Genomic DNA, 15,675 nt, shown 5'->3' with positions numbered 1-15,675 from the left:
GCTCAACCGAGAAAAATATCAGATACCACGGTCGAGCAAGTCTGCACAATGTCGTCTACCCCACTCACCCAAGAATAAAGAGAAGATACATTTCATTAATTAAACAATAACAGGGTCACGCGAATAACATCATTTCATTACCATTGGTTACTCCATTTATAAGTCTCAAAATATATTACACATTCAGAGTTTAAAGTGAAACATGCGATACAAATACAATATTTTTAGTTTGGCTTTCCCAACACCAATATACAACCCACACTATGTCTACGGAGCCTCTAACAGAACCCAAAGAGTATTATGACAGTGCCGGCGACAAGGCCCCGGCTATATCTCAAAATGTTATGTACAAAGGACAAAATATACAGGAGCCTGAAATGAAGTGGGGATCACCAAGTCGGCTCAGGAGAGGGTGTACTGCTATCACTGCTCAATGTCGCCCGCTGTGAAACCACCTGCACCCATTAAAAATGCAGCGCCCCCGGTAAAAAGAGACGCTAGTACATATGGAATAGTACTAGTATGAAAACTAAACACCCCCTCAATAGAACGAATAACAGTACAATGATAAAGAAACATGAAATTAATGAGGACCTCATCAATATTAAAGTACCAAGTTAGGAGAAAGAATAAATTTCAAGCAAGTTTCAATATTTTAAGTTGGGAGATCTTTAGTATTGATACACCACCGTGCTTTTAGCATGGAGTCCAATCTCAGCCCGATAGGCTAAGTCGTCTCACCACAACATCGTGTGGGTCGACGTCACCTCACATTCCGCTAGCAATCATCTCATCCCATTTAAGGAGAATTATGTCAACACATCAATCTCATCCCATATTTGGAAAAAACTCTCACCACCTCCCATGGGGATTTTATCCCTCACTCACTCTTACACTGGCATGTGTAGTTTCGGGGTTAGGTCATTTCAACCTACCCTTCCTCGGTGACTAAACATGCATTTATTATTGTGATGACCCAAAAGGTCATCTTATGTTTAAAAACTCGATTCTACGCTCTTAAACCTTAAAATTTTTATTTTTACCCTCCTCAATTTACGTGCGCAGTCCGGGCATGTTTCCGAAAAGATTTTATATTAAAAATTGATGAAAATAAGAATTTTACCTTAAAAGTTGATTTTAGTTAATTTCGGTCAATATTTTTGGTCAACGGGCCCGGATCCGTATTTTGACAGTTTTGGTGGGTCAATATTGAATTATGGGACCTGGGTGTATGTCCGGAATTGAATTCGGAGGTCCCTAGCTCGAGTTATGAATTTTTTATGAAAATTAAAAGTCTGAAAATTAATTATTTTTAAGAATTGTTTGATGTTTGGCCTTGTTGATACCGGGTCCGTATTTTGGTTCCGGATCCCGATATAGGTCCAATATAATATTTAAGACTTGTCTGTGAAATTTGGTGAGAAATGGAGTTGATTTGACGTGATTCGGACGTCCAGTTGAGAAGTTAGAAATTTTAAAGTGTTCTTGAGAATTTCATTTGATTTGGTGCTAAATTCGTAGTTCTAGGTGTTATTTTGCCGATTTGATCGTGCGAGCAAATTCGTATGATATTTTTAGACTTATGTGCATGTTTGGTTTCGATCCCCGAGGGCTCGGGTGAGTTTCGGATAGGCCACGGGATGTTTCGGATTTGGAAAAATCTGGTATTTTGCTGCAGCAAGTGTTCTGGCATGTCCTTCTTCGCGTTCGCGAAGGTACTCCCGCGAACGCGAAGAGTAAACTGATGAGGCCGGAATTTTCTTCTTCGCGAACGCGAAGGCTTGGTCGCGAACGCGTAGTGTTAGGCACTGGGGGGAGAGTCAGTCTTTCCTTCACCGCGAACACGAGCAATGTCTCGCGAACGCGAAGGCCAGGGGTTAGCCTACGTGAACGCGAACAAGGTCTCGCAAACGCGAAGGCTTGGCAGCCTATACCCTTCGCAAACGCGATGAACACTGTCGTTCATCACTTAACAGAATTCAAAAACGGGAATTGGCCATTTATTTCTTTTTCTCAAAAACCAAATGGACTAGAGGCGATTTTCAAGAGTTATTTTCTTCCCCAAAGTGTTGGTAAGTGATTCTAAATCATTTTCTTTCAATTACCCATTATATTTTATGAATTATCAACCTAAAATCTAGAGTTTTCATGGTAGAATTAGGTGTTTGGGTAGAAACTATGGATTTCGAAAATTTGGGGATTTAGACATCAATTTGAGGTCGGATTCCAAAACTAATTATATATCCGGACTCGGGGGTGAATGGGTAAATGGATTTTGGTCCGAACCTTGGGTTTAGACCAAGCGGGCCCGGAGTCGACTTTTTGGAGGAAAATTTGGGAAATTTAATTTATGCTATATAATTGATTCCTTTAGCAATATTTGATATTATTGAGTTATTTTTTAATAGATACGAGCGGTTTGGAGGTGAATTCTAGAGGAAAAGTTGTGATTGAGAATTAAGTGGTTTTCGGAGCAAGGTAAGTGTTGTATCTAACCCTGACTTGAGGGAATTAGGAACCTAAGACTATTTGCTATGTGAAATTCATGTGAGCGGTGTATATGTGAGGTGACGAGTACTTATGCGCCGCCAATTTACCTGTTTTCCATGTTTCTTTCGTTTTTCTTATATTGTCTCTTTCCTATGCCTAATTGCTACGTGTTTATACTAGTGTTGTTAAATTGATCGTTCTTATCATGTTTACGGATTTTCTGGTGATAATTGAGAATTTATTTCAAAGTTGAGATTGATATTGTGGAACTAAATATTGAAATAAGGCTTGTACTTGTTATTCTATCTCCATGTTGTTATTTATGCATTGCATTATGGTAAGGGAGAGTGTTAATGCACAAAGGGTGATGTCGTGCCATATTGTGAGTGTTAATGCACGAAGGGTGATGTTATGTCATATTGTGAGTGTTAATGCACGAAGGGTGATGTCATGCCATATTGTGAGTGTTAATGCACGAAGGGTGATGCCGTGCCATATTATGAGTGTTAATGCACGAAGGGTGATATCGTGCCATGATATGAGAGTTAATGCACGAAGGGTGATGTCGTGCCATTTCTATTGATTTATGGTGAGATTGAGAGTAAAAACACGAAGGGTGATGTCGTGCATTTTTCCTTTACTGTATTCGTTGTTTCTGTTGATTTATAATGTATGGGTTGTTCCAGTGATCATTCTGTTGTAGTTCCTTATCTAGTATTTCCCCCAGCATGTTTCCCCCTCCCGATAATTTCTGTCTAGCTCTTCATTACTATTATTTGTATATACACTGTTAAATTGTACAGGTTGATTTGTAGGTATCTTGCCTTAGCCTCGTCACTACTTCGTCGAGGTTAGGCTCGACACTTACCAGTACATGGGATCGATTGTACTGATACAGCACTCTGCACTTTTTGTGCAGATTTTGGTACCGGCTCGGGTTGATCGAGATTTTAGTTGTTGGACCCGCTATCCGGAGACTCAAGGTAGATCTGTCTGCGTTCACAGACCTTGAAGTCTCCGTCTATCTTTTCAATTTTACTGTTTCTTTCATCCAAACAGTTGTATTTCTTTCAAACTATTACATGTAGTAAATTCTAGAATGCTCGTGAATTGTGACTCTAGATCCGGGTGATATTTCGCACTTATTATATTTTATTTTAGCTAATTATTATTATTTACTGAATGAAAATAAGGATTTGGTTTAATAATTCTCTAACGTTGGCCTGCCTAGCAAGTGAAATGTTAGGCGCCATCAAGGTCCCGACGGTGGGAATTCCGGGTCGTGATAATTACTTAAAAAATTTACAGCTCATTTCAATGTCTTTTACACTTCTCTTCATTTCATTGGCACTAGTGACCTCTATTGTAATATCATTCTCGGCACGTTAGTCGTGTTTCATATCTCATGCTCACTTCTTTTGCCTTCAAACACCACTAAGGATTATCAACAACAAAGCATTTATATTCAAGACCTTAAGTACACATGTGAGTAAATAAGGGTCTTATGCACAATGAGATTTCTTACACAATTCGACATGATAGCTTTCATTAGAATTACGTCTTGAAGTCATAACATGTTAACACACAACCCATACTTAGATCACATTTTCGAAGGATAACACAATAAGATAAAAGCATTCGGAATAATCAAATTTATAATGATCAACTCAGGGCTTACAAGAACATCGTGGGATTCCATTCTAAGAGAGAAGTTTAGCTAACATACCTCGCCTTGAGCTTCATGAAATTACTACAATGATTCGGAAATCTTAGCCACTTCGATCTATTTGGAAATATAACAAATAGAACACAAATTAGGAAGGAGTTCATGGTTCCAACTCATTTGAGCATTTTATCAAACAATAGATGGGCATTATGATTTCAAGGTCCTCCTATGGTGGATTCCTTCATCCCACTACCCAAACTCTACCCAATTGCACTCAACAATCTTCCCACAAACCTTGGTAGTACATGCATGCATAATGAACAACTCCCACACCCAAGAATTGCTTTTCTCATTACCTATTTTCAGTTAAATCCCGAAATTGAAGGCTAGGGAGTAGAATCTTACCTCTAGGATGAAGACCTAGTGAGTTTTCCTTGTTAATTCTCCAAGCCTTGAGCAAGAATTGATGAACAATTAGTTTAGGAACCCCCTCTCACTCTAGAGCACTTCCTTACTCTCAAAATATCAGATTTTTACTTTACAAATGGCCCTTAACGTCTATATATCGAAATATGGTCAGGTTTAAAAACCAGAAAATGGACCATCTGAACACAGCTCTGCGATCGCAGAGTGGACCGCAGAATGGATATGTGGCCGCAAACAGAAGTGATGTCAAGAACTGGGCTATTCGGGTCAGGTCTGCGGTCCGCGGACCAGTTCTCAGTTCTGCGGTCACATAATGCGCCGCAGAACTCCCCTCCAGAAATCTTTATGTTGCATCTGCGATGGATTGTGCGGCCCGCGAAAGCATTATGCGGTCGCATATTGGACCGCAAAACAACCCTCCAAAATTGGCCATTTTCTGTTGCACTCTGCGGCCGATCTGCGGCTCGCAGAGTGATTCCGCGGTCGCATAGTGGACCGCAGAAATGCCCTGCTCTACCAAAAAATTTCTTCAACTCCCCAACGCACTGTTCAACCCAAAAAGTCCGTACCGCAGTCATCAACACATAAGTCCACTTGGCATCACGAAACCCCGAGTTCTAGTGAAATTTTACGGGCCTTACAATAGGTTCAATTCATGAGCATAAATTGAAAGTAGAAAGACTAGTTTTGGGGTGGAAAAAAAAATTTAAAAAAATGCCTAGACCACGGAAGAGAATTGTAAACCTAATTCATCCAGCAGGCTCTATTGATCATGTTCTGCTGTCTTTTAATTTTTATGACCAACATGGGATATAATAGTATGAAAGTGATGTACCATCATCTCTGTTGTTAAATTCTTAATCAAATCCTTTCAAAAGTTGGCTCATTCGTTCACATTTCGAAGAAATCTGCTCCTAAGAGAAGCTCCCTGAATTGACCACATGATCTCGTGAATGCACTTCAACTGAATCTAACGCACCTTCAGGAAGAAAAGGAGTATGAACATGCAAATGTGGTGCCCAAGGGTGTGAACTAACAGTTAGTGAAACTGAAATGAATACCATGAAAAGCCAGGGATCAAGCACCAGTGGCGGCAACAAAACTAAGGTTATATCTTCCTAATTGCCTAAGCATTGATGGGCATACCTAAATTGTTGGGAGGATTCATGTGAAGCATAGCTTCAGATATGAATGAAAAGTAGCAAAAAAGAAACTCTAATTTAAGGGATATGAATAAAGATATATAGACAAACATTAATGCATGTTACAAAAGCTTTGGAATGAAAGAACTAAATTGGAAACTGAAACCTCCTAAAGTCAGATGAATCTGACAGTCATACGGCCAATTGAAAACTATGTCATGGCCAAACACTCTGCCTAATATTCAGATAATCTCCCTGAAACAATAGATTCACAGTGCTATCCTCCTTCAGGAGAAGCATACATAAGCAGACACATTAAAAAAGAAAAAGACATCCCAAAGGATTCAAAACTAGAGCAACTCCGAAACCCACCAAAATTCTGAAATATATTCAGAATCATTACATTCTTTCTTGGCTATACTCTACTACGATGAAACAGAAAACATTGCAAAATCACCAGAAACAACCTAAGCTGAATAGGAAAATCAAAGGCATAACGCACCCTGCAAAGAATGATGCCAAAGCTTTCAATTGGATATCTTCTTTCTACGACCTCCTCTTTTTAAGCCTTTGAGACATAATTTTTTTCTACTTGGCACAGGAAAAAAGTAGTTAATACAAATTCAACAAGATGACAAGTTTTCATAGGCTAAAATCCACCTTGAATGCACACATTTACACTGTTCTGCTCAATAGACATTCCCTGGTTCAGAACATTATTCACTCCAACACTTCATCCAAGAAACTGCTCTATAGAATGCGAAAAAAAAAGGTAGGAAGAAAAGCCAATGCATCCATCAATTCAAGCAAATCTCTTCCACATCAAGCAAAAACAACTTTCAGAAATATGCTTTGCAACTTTGCTGCAATTGAAGTACAATAGTAGCAAGCTCAAAGGTAGCATAAGAACAAATTGATTAATGCCAGTAAAATAATGTAAGAAAGCATGAAGCGAAGTATCTCCAAACTAACAAAACAAGCCTGAGCAGATTTAGGGACGCATTAACGCAGAACTGACCTTTCATTAGATAAACGTACAAAGAACATCTCTCTACACAAGAAAATACTGTACGGAATATTATCCTTAGTCTAACCAAAACAACCCACACCCACCATGGCCCAGTCTTCACATTCAGATCGATTGAATGCCCAGATCACTAGTATTTTTGTGAGCATGTGACCTGCGAAAAAAGGCAATTACGCCACAAGTAATCGCAAAATCATAACTTGATTACACAAATCAACATCTTTCTAATCCCACCTTGATATTACCATTATTCATGCTACAAATTATTGACGCGAGATACTACCATTCGATTCCCAGCATTGGGATTTACCATATGCTGATCTTGATCCTGTTCGGTCACATTTACCATCTCTCTTTGGCCATTCGAACAGTCCAGTTCCCCAGATTTGTCCTCCTCAGCTCCAGTAGCAGCGCTATGATTAATAGCAGATATAGTAGGGGTCACCATTGCACCCCTGTTCATCTCCACATCCATTGCAGACCCATTAGGCAACCCTGGGACTGGATTCTGCCCTTTCAAGTCCACAGCATTCAAAGCTACTAAAACTTCAGAAGAACCATCCAACCTATCTGCGGCATTCGCATTCAGGACATTATTCACCTCCTCCAATGGCACAGCAGCTACAACCATACTAAGGCATTGATTATTATTACTACTGCCTCTGTTGTTCACATTCGAAGGCAACCGCAATACAACATCCTTCTTCTTCATTTTATCCCTAGCATCAAGGTAAGCAACATGATCTAAAGCTTCCCTAGCTCGTTTCCTAGTAAACGCCGCGTCCTTCGCCCTCCTCTCCGCCTCCACCTTAGCAGCCACAGCAGCTTTATTCATAGTCCCGGCGGCGATCCTCGCGGCCGTTAACAAAACCCTAGCTGCCTGCTTATCAATAACCATAGCATCCTCGTTAACCACACCGACAACATCGTTTCCCTTTTTGAGGGTAAAAACAGGGGAATTAGGGTTAACACAAAGGGGACAAACGTAAGGGTGAGGAGGGTTGAGGCCCACGCAGGAGTTGTGAGAGAGTGAATAGCATTTTTGGCATGAAACGAGGCCGTTTGAGGAAGAGGAAGGGGGAGGGGAAGGGTCGTAAACGAGCAAGCAAGTAGGGCAAAATGATTGAGTGTTGAGTCTGAGGACACAGTTAGTGCAAAGTCGCCGGAATATTCCTCGGTGACGGACGTGGTGGAGAAAACACCGTTCCTCGACGCCGCAGTTGCCGCATGCGGTGGGGACAGGGAGAGGGGCGACGGGGATAGTGGTGAAGTTTTGTTTTGTCATTTTTGAGATTGTAAGAGAAGATGAAGCATCGAAAGGTGAAATCTGAAGAGTAACTTCATGTATATTTGTGATGATTCTGTGCTTTTTCGGAGAAGGAGAGGAAAAAGGTGTTTTCAATGTTTTTCGATAGGAGAGAAAAATTAGGGTTTCATTGGTGAGGAAGACGAGGGAGGGAGACAAAGGAGGTGCTTTTTGATTGGCTGACTAATTACTCAAACCAAACGACAACGTTTTATAGGGGGTTATATTAGTCCAATTACTCTTTTAATGTGCATAATTATTGACGAGATGTTAATTGTTTTTTTGGCTATTTACAAATTTATTTTTAGTTTTATGATCATAAATTTTTTTACACATGCAAAATTTACTTTTATACATAAAAGATCTGTCTTTTACACATAAGAGATCTAAAAATTCTAACAACGCTCGGTTTGAAAAAAAACTCCACATATATTGTTCTTATTTATTTATTTTTGGAAATCGCCAAAGTGTGGGTAGTGAAGAACTAGAAATTGGTCAAAGATCCAAATATTGGGCCTTATATAATTAATTAAAAAAGGAAGTTAAAGGTGAACCAACACTTGCATTAAATAGAATCGCCACCATTTAATGTTTCTATTTTTGGATACTATTGGTGAGGAGCATATGACAATAATTGGCTTAAACTCATCTTTGACTTCAGCTAGAGAATTTTTCTCTACTCTCAAGTTAGATAAAGAAATTTGATGGTTAAGAGCTTTATATGCAAGTACCATATAAACTTAGCAATTTACGATCAATATTTTTTAGGGAAAAGGGCCTGATATGCCCCTCTACTATGGTATACTATTCAGTACCGTCCAATAAAGTAGTATATTTGTCCCTATTTTAACGGTTGGGACATGTGGCACTCTCTGAAAGACCAAGACACTCCATTTCACTAAATAACCTCCCTCCCCCCCCCCCCCCACAAATTTCCTTGCCCCGCCCAACTAAATAAACCCGGCCAACTAAGTTAATATACTAAAATCACCGTAAATAACACATAAACAAAAGATCAAAATTGAGAAAAGGAAAAAAGAACGGGATGGGTTCCATCTAGGGTTTCCGGCAGTGACAAAATTTCGGATCTAAGACTCGAGATATTCAAAAAGGTGAGTTATTTCTTCAAAAAATTGATGATTCAGCTAAGTCAAGTTGTGTTTATGTTAATTTTGTTGAAAAATGTGTGATTTCTACATAATGTTTCGAGCTACGATTTTTTCTTTTCTGGTAAATGTGCATATGTCTGTTCTTATACATGTTTCCTGCTCTATTGTTCGTCAATTTATTGTTATTTTCTCGTGCATGTGCATCTTTTGAGGTGGTCCCTTAATTTCTGATTTCTGATGGTCTATTAGGCTTTTATGTTTCTGGTATTTTATATGTTTAGCTCGTTGGTAAGGGCTACAACAGAGGTGTTATTTTATTTTTTAAATAATGAAGTTATTATTTTGAGCTGTGTGCTTTTGGTCGTGTATGATTGAATGGGGTCCAAATATCCATTATGCATGTGATTAAGTACATTGGAAAGTGGTAGTTCTGCATTCTTTATTGTAATGTTCTGCATTCTTTATTGAAGAGTAACCATCACTGTTTTTTTTCATTCTTTATTGTTTGATTTCTGATTTCTTTATCAAGTGAGGTCCATTTTGTATAAAGTATTACTTTATGGTCATAAAGTTTTTACATTGTCTTATTTATGTTTGTAGATGGTTCTTGTGGACCTAGTTTTCAATTATAGGGGTGACTGGATTACAGAGCCACACCTAGTCTATTCAAAGAAGTTGGTCCACATCTGGAAAGATAAAGATTCTGACCTATTGTCTTTTAAAGATATAGTAGATGAATACATTTTTCAGTTAAGGTATATAGAGGTACAACAATTAATAATTACTAGCCCATCTAGTAAGTATTATAAAGTTGAAGGAGATATAGGGATTAGCCAGCTTTTATGCCTTGTCTGTGAGGAATCTAAGGTACTAAATGTCTATGTTGTAGATGAGTGTGAAGAAAGTATTTGTGTCTCAAACATTGTCAACCATATTGAGGCTTATTTATCTCCAGTATTAGTTGGTACTGATGATAGTAGTAGTAAAGATGAAGATGAAGATGAGGCAGGTTCTGATGGCTTGGCCTATGATTCTGAAGAGTTAGAACAATTTGAGGCAGAAAGGAAAAAGCATCGTAGTGAAAACCTTAATGAATACAAAGAGATTCATAAAGGCATGTCTTTCAAGGATATTCCTGAAGCTAGAATGTTCATGAACCTTTATTCATTGGTTAATCAAAAGAAATTAGAGCTGTTGAAAAGTGACAAAATTAGAGTGAGGTATAAGTATGTACAGGGCTGCCCATTTAAATGTCTTATATCTAGTAACAAGGGCAGTGAGGGCTGTAGAGTGAATACAATAGACCCAAGACATGACTGTAATCCTGTTTTTATAACAATAGGGTTGAATATAGCACTATAGCTTACTACTTCAAGAAGAAATTGCAAGACAACCCTAAGTATAAGGTGAAAGAAATGAGGGAAGACTTGAAGAATTCATTTCAACGTAATGCTAGTAAAATCAAAGGTTAAAAGGGCAAAGAGAATGATATTGGAGAAATTGGAAGGGAGTTTCACTGATGATTATAACAAGCTTAAAGCATATGCCAATGCTTTGAGCGACAGTAATCCTGGAAGTGATGTGATTATTAATTTATCTAAAGAAGCATTGTTGCAAGGCAAAAGGAAATTCCTTAGGATGTACATTTGTTTTCAGGAATTAAAGATGGGGTATAAAGAGGACTTGAGACCATTTATTGGGCTTGATGGTACATTCTTAAATGGGAAGGCTAAAGGACAGCTACTAGTTATTGTTGGGCAAGATAATATGAATCACTTTTATCCACTTGCTTGGGTTGTAGTTGATAGAGAAAAACAAAGAAGTTGGACTTGGTTTCTGGAGCTTCTTCACAATTCATTGGACTTGAATATGGGCAATGTAGTCACATTTATGTCAGACATGCAGAAGGTATTATTTCATTACTAATCTATTATAACTTTTTCATTACTAATCTGTTATAACTTTATCATTACTAATCTGCTAAAATATTTTGATATGTGCAGGGATTAATGGAGGCAATAAAGACAGTCCTTCCTGAAGTAAAGCATAGGTTCTATACGAGATATGTAAAGTAAAACTGGTGCAAAGAGTACAGAGGTCTTCAAATGAAGAAGTTACTTTAGTGGAGTGCTTGGGCAACTTATGCAAAAGACTTCAAGGATCAGTTGGGACAGTTGAAGGAAGCAGCTATTACAGACTTGTTAAAGTACCCACCCTAGAGTTGGTGTAGGGCATACTTTGACACTGTCTGTAAGAATCAAGGTGTGGATAAAAAATTTACAGAATCTTTCAATTCTTGGATATTAGAAGCTAGATACAAGCCCATCATCAAAATGTTGAAAGATATAAGACTCAAAGTAATGAATCAGTTGAGAAAGCATGAAGATGAGGTGAGGACATGGAAGACAGACTACAGTCCTCAAAGCATGAAGCTTTATAATGACTATTTGAAGATAGCTCATTCCATTGAGGTTGATTACAATGGTGATAATGGATTTGAAATAGTAGAAGGGGTTGACAAATTCATTGTCAATTTACAAGGGAAACGATGCACATGTAGAGCATGAAATCCCATATCCTCATGCAATAAAAGCATGCTTGTATATAAGGTAAGACCCTTTGAAGGAGATGCATTGGTGGTATAGCAAAGAAGCCTTTCTACTTACTTACAAGCATAAGTTACAGCCTGTACCTGGTGAGAATGTTTGGAAGATAGATCCATCTTAAGCCATGGAACCTCTAGAACTGGTGAATCAAGCTAGCAGGCTTAAAGTCAAAAGAGATAGACAAAATGATGAGGCAAGTAAGAGGCAAAGGGAATGGAGTCAGTCTAGAAAAGGCAGAATTATGACTTGTGGTAATTGTGAAGAGGCAAGCCATAATGCAAGGGGATGTAAAAAGGTATAAACCTAATTGTTATTTATGAACATGTTATTATACTTAATTGTTATTATCTATTTCTTTTTTGCATTAAACAGCCATTGACTGGGCAGAAAGTGACAAAGAAGAAGAAGCCATCAAATGATGGGCATACATCTAGGGTTAAGAAGCCAGCCAAAAGACAAAGGACTTTGCTTGATCAAGACACTGATGATGATGAGGTGTTGGAGTCACAAGAAGAAAGTGAAGATATCAGTTTATCAGCACCCCAAGTGTCTCAAACAAGTCAAGGCATTGGCAGCAGTCAATCATTTATCTTTATGCCTACTCCAACTTTGGATCATTTTTCTGATGTTGATGATGGTCCTGAAGCTCCATTAAGGCCTAGTATTCTATCAGAATCACAAACTAGACTTATGGAAAGGCAGAATGTTGGTATGAATATTGGTACAAGGACAATCAAGTTTACAGGAGACAACACAGGTGTAAATAAACCTGTTGATCTTCCATACTCCCATGTAAACTTGGCATGGAAGGGAAAGGCAACAATCATTGGGAATCAATTGGAGATGCAAATGTGATGGCCCAAAAGGTCATCTTTAAATTTAATAATTATTTATGTGTTATAAGACCTCAAATAGCACTATTCAATATTCCTCGACTTGCGTGCGTAATCCGTATGATTTTTCAGAAAGTTTTTATATGAAAAATTGATTAAAATGTGAAATAGAGCCTTAAAACTCAATTAAGTTGACTTTGATCAATATTTTGAGAAAATGGACCCGGATCAGTCTTTTAACAGTTCTGATAGGTTCGTATCGTGATTTGGGACTAGGGAGTATGCCCGAAATTTAATTTGGAGGTCCCTAGCTCAAGTTATGGCCATTTAACGGGAATTAAAAATTTAAAGGCTAAAGATTTCCAAATTTGACCATGAATTTGAATTTTTGCTATCAAGGTCGGAATCCGATTTTGGAAATTTAAATAGGTCTGTTATGTCATTTATGACTAGTGTGCAAAATTTGAGGCCAATCGGACTTGATTTGATAGGTTTTGGCATCAAATGTAGAAATTAAAAAATTTTAAGTTCCTTAAGTTTGAATTGGGGTAGGATTCGCGGTTTTAAAGCTGTTTGATGTGAATTGAGGTCTCGGCTAAGTTCGTATGATGTTTTAGAACTTGTTGGAGTATTTTTTTTGTGGTCCCGGGAGCCTCGAGTGGATTCCGGATGGTTAACGGATTAAAATTTGGACTTAAGGAAAATCTGAAATTTTGGCCTTCTAGTGTAATCGCACCTGTGGATTTTAGACCGCAGATGCAAGCTCGCAGAATTGGACAGTCTGAAAAAGTGGACGGGCTATCGCAGAAAGCGTGACCGCAGAAGCGGTCCACGCGTCGCAGAAGCGAAAAAAGCGGGAAGGGGCAACCTTACGCAAAAGCGAACTCTTCTTCGCAAAAGCGAGTCCGCAGAAGCGAACCAGCCCGCAGAAGCGACCCCAACTTAAGCAAAAGCGGAACCGCAGATGCGGTCAAGTGTTTGCGGATGTGAAAATTCCTGGACATAACCCATAAAATCAGAAGTTAGCCATTTTTACTCATTTTCTAGTTTTGAGTCTTGGATTTAGACGATTCCAAAGGAATTTTTCACGACTTTGAATTGGGTAAGTGTTCTATAACTAAGAGTGATTATATTTCATAAATCCATGTCTATATTCATCATTTATTTCGGATTTATATGGAAGAAATTAAAATTTTTGTAAAACTTTTCAAAAACGAAAATTTAAGATTTGAAGGTACATTTTACACCGGAATTTGATAATTTTTGTATGGTTGGACTCGTCTAGGAACAGGTAGTCGGCTTTCATAAGTTTTTCTGAGATTCGAGACATGGGGTCCACTGTTGATTTTTGAGATAAATTTAGGATTTTAATCCGAAAAATTAGTAAATTCATATGGAAGTAATTCCTACGATTTATATTGAGTATATTGAATTGTTTATGACTAGATTTGAGGACTTCTGACATGAATTCGCGAGGCAAAGTTTTATTGAAATCTTGAATTTGGTTACAAGCGAGGTAAGTGTCGTGGTTAACCTTGAATTGAGAGAGTAGGATTTTATTTGGTTATTTGCTACGTGATTTAATGTGCGGGTACAACGTATATATGAGGTGACGAGTACTTATGCATTGCGGTTGAGTCAAAGCATGTTGGAGGAATTTAATTAATTTTGAATAATTATTTATTTAATTAAGATATTCATGTTTAAGTTTATTATTGATTATTTGATCATTATTCATGGAATTGTTATTGATTTAATTATTGTTGAATATGGTGAGAAAGAGTGTAAAAGCACGAAGGGTGATGTCATGCCATTTTTATTATTTATACTATCATTGTCATCGTGAGAAAGAGTGTAAAAGCACGAAGGGTGTTGCCGTATCAATTTTCAGAGTAAAAGCACGAAGGGTGATGTCGTGCCATTTTCAGAGAGTGTAAAAGCACGAAGGGTGATGCCGTGCCAAGAGAGAGTTAAAGCACGAAGGGTGATGCCGTGCCAATTATTATTTATTTATCAGTTTATAGGAGGAATGAGACCAAAAGCACGAAGGGTGCTGCCGTGCCATTTTCATATTATCAGTTGCTCATTTTACTGTTAAGGAATTAATTGGATGCTAGGTGATAATTTTCCTGCTGAAATTATTATATCATCCCCCTTCACATGTCTCATCCCAGATTTATAAATTGTTAACGATTGTGTTATTGTTGCTTCGTATTTGTATATGCTTGTACAGGTTATTTACGTACGTGTCTTGTCATAGCCTCGTCACTACTTCGTCGAGGTTAGGCTCGACACTTACGGAGTATATGGGGTCGGTTATACTCATACTACACTCTTCACTTCTTGTGCAGATTTTAGAGTTGGTCCCAACGGAGTACCATAGACTTGCTCGGATTCAGCTACCCAGAGGAGACTTGAGGTATAACTGCACAGCGCCCGCAGTTCTGAAGTCACCTTCTATCTTATCTTAGTTGTGTACTATCTTTCAAACATCTTGAATTTTATTCAGATCTTTATTTGTATTATTTTAGTAGCTCGTGCACTTGTGACACCAAATTCGGGGATGTATTTTGATGATTCGATAGTTATGGTCTTCCGCACTTTATTTTAGTAATTGACTTCCATTTAATTTAATTTGTTTAAAAATAGTTAAGATTATTCTAACGTTGGCTTGCCTAGCAAGTGAAATGTTAGGCGTCATCACGGTCCCGAAGGTGGGAATTTCGGGTCGTGACAGCAAACAAGACAAAGAATTGGGAAGTTGAAGACAAGAAAGTGTCCTTGATAATCTGATTATGACTTGTTTTGTTAGTTGGTAGCATCTTACATGTGCTTAAGTGAAACTGAAACACTTGGTTTATTTTTTATTTTTTAGTGTTAGCATTTGGAATTGGATGCCTTGTTATGACTAAGGTTGAGTGAGTTTTTGAAGTTATAGCAGTGGCATCCACTTCTTCAATTTGATGTAATTGTCAAACTTATGACTTGCTGAATTATGTAGTAGTTCATTCACTATTTTTTTCTGTTGCCCGATTTTAGTAAATTAATCGATGTCCTGAAGCAGATTTTG

General features: G+C 38.0%; 2 protein-coding genes across 2 annotated transcripts; one reads left to right on the top strand and one right to left on the bottom strand.

The window, feature by feature from the left end:
* Positions 1-6,622: 6,622 nt before the first annotated feature.
* LOC107829290 (uncharacterized) lies at positions 6,623-8,195 on the bottom strand. Its single transcript, XM_016656765.2, has 2 exons — positions 6,986-8,195; positions 6,623-6,905 (listed from the first exon to the last, which is right to left on the bottom strand). The coding sequence occupies exon 1, from the start codon at positions 8,034-8,036 to the stop codon at positions 7,008-7,010; it is 1,029 nt and encodes a 342-aa protein (XP_016512251.1). The 5' UTR covers positions 8,037-8,195; the 3' UTR covers positions 6,623-6,905; positions 6,986-7,007.
* A 2,420-nt stretch (positions 8,196-10,615) lies between these two features.
* On the top strand, positions 10,616-11,733 carry LOC107829286 (uncharacterized). The gene is made up of 3 exons (XM_016656763.2): positions 10,616-11,074; positions 11,170-11,237; positions 11,397-11,733. The coding sequence occupies exons 1-3, from the start codon at positions 10,616-10,618 to the stop codon at positions 11,731-11,733; spliced, it is 864 nt and encodes a 287-aa protein (XP_016512249.2).
* Positions 11,734-15,675: the final 3,942 nt, after the last annotated feature.

Source organism: Nicotiana tabacum, chromosome 19 (genome assembly GCF_000715075.1).
Source record: "Nicotiana tabacum cultivar K326 chromosome 19, ASM71507v2, whole genome shotgun sequence".
In the NCBI taxonomy this organism is placed as follows: Eukaryota; Viridiplantae; Streptophyta; class Magnoliopsida; order Solanales; family Solanaceae; genus Nicotiana; species Nicotiana tabacum.
The sequence above is the reverse complement of the archived record's forward strand: the minus strand, read 5'-3'. Positions and strand labels throughout refer to the sequence as shown.

Coding starts and splice junctions, on each gene's coding strand:
- LOC107829290 (XM_016656765.2), bottom strand. CDS start 8,036: ATGACAAAACAAAACTTCACCACTATCCCCGTCGCCCCTCTCCCTGTC.
- LOC107829286 (XM_016656763.2), top strand. CDS start 10,616: ATGCTAGTAAAATCAAAGGTTAAAAGGGCAAAGAGAATGATATTGGAG. Junction 11,075..11,169: donor TTATGTCAGACATGCAGAAG/GTATTATTTCAT, acceptor TGATATGTGCAG/GGATTAATGGAGGCAATAAA. Junction 11,238..11,396: donor TTCTATACGAGATATGTAAA/GTAAAACTGGTG, acceptor GAGTTGGTGTAG/GGCATACTTTGACACTGTCT.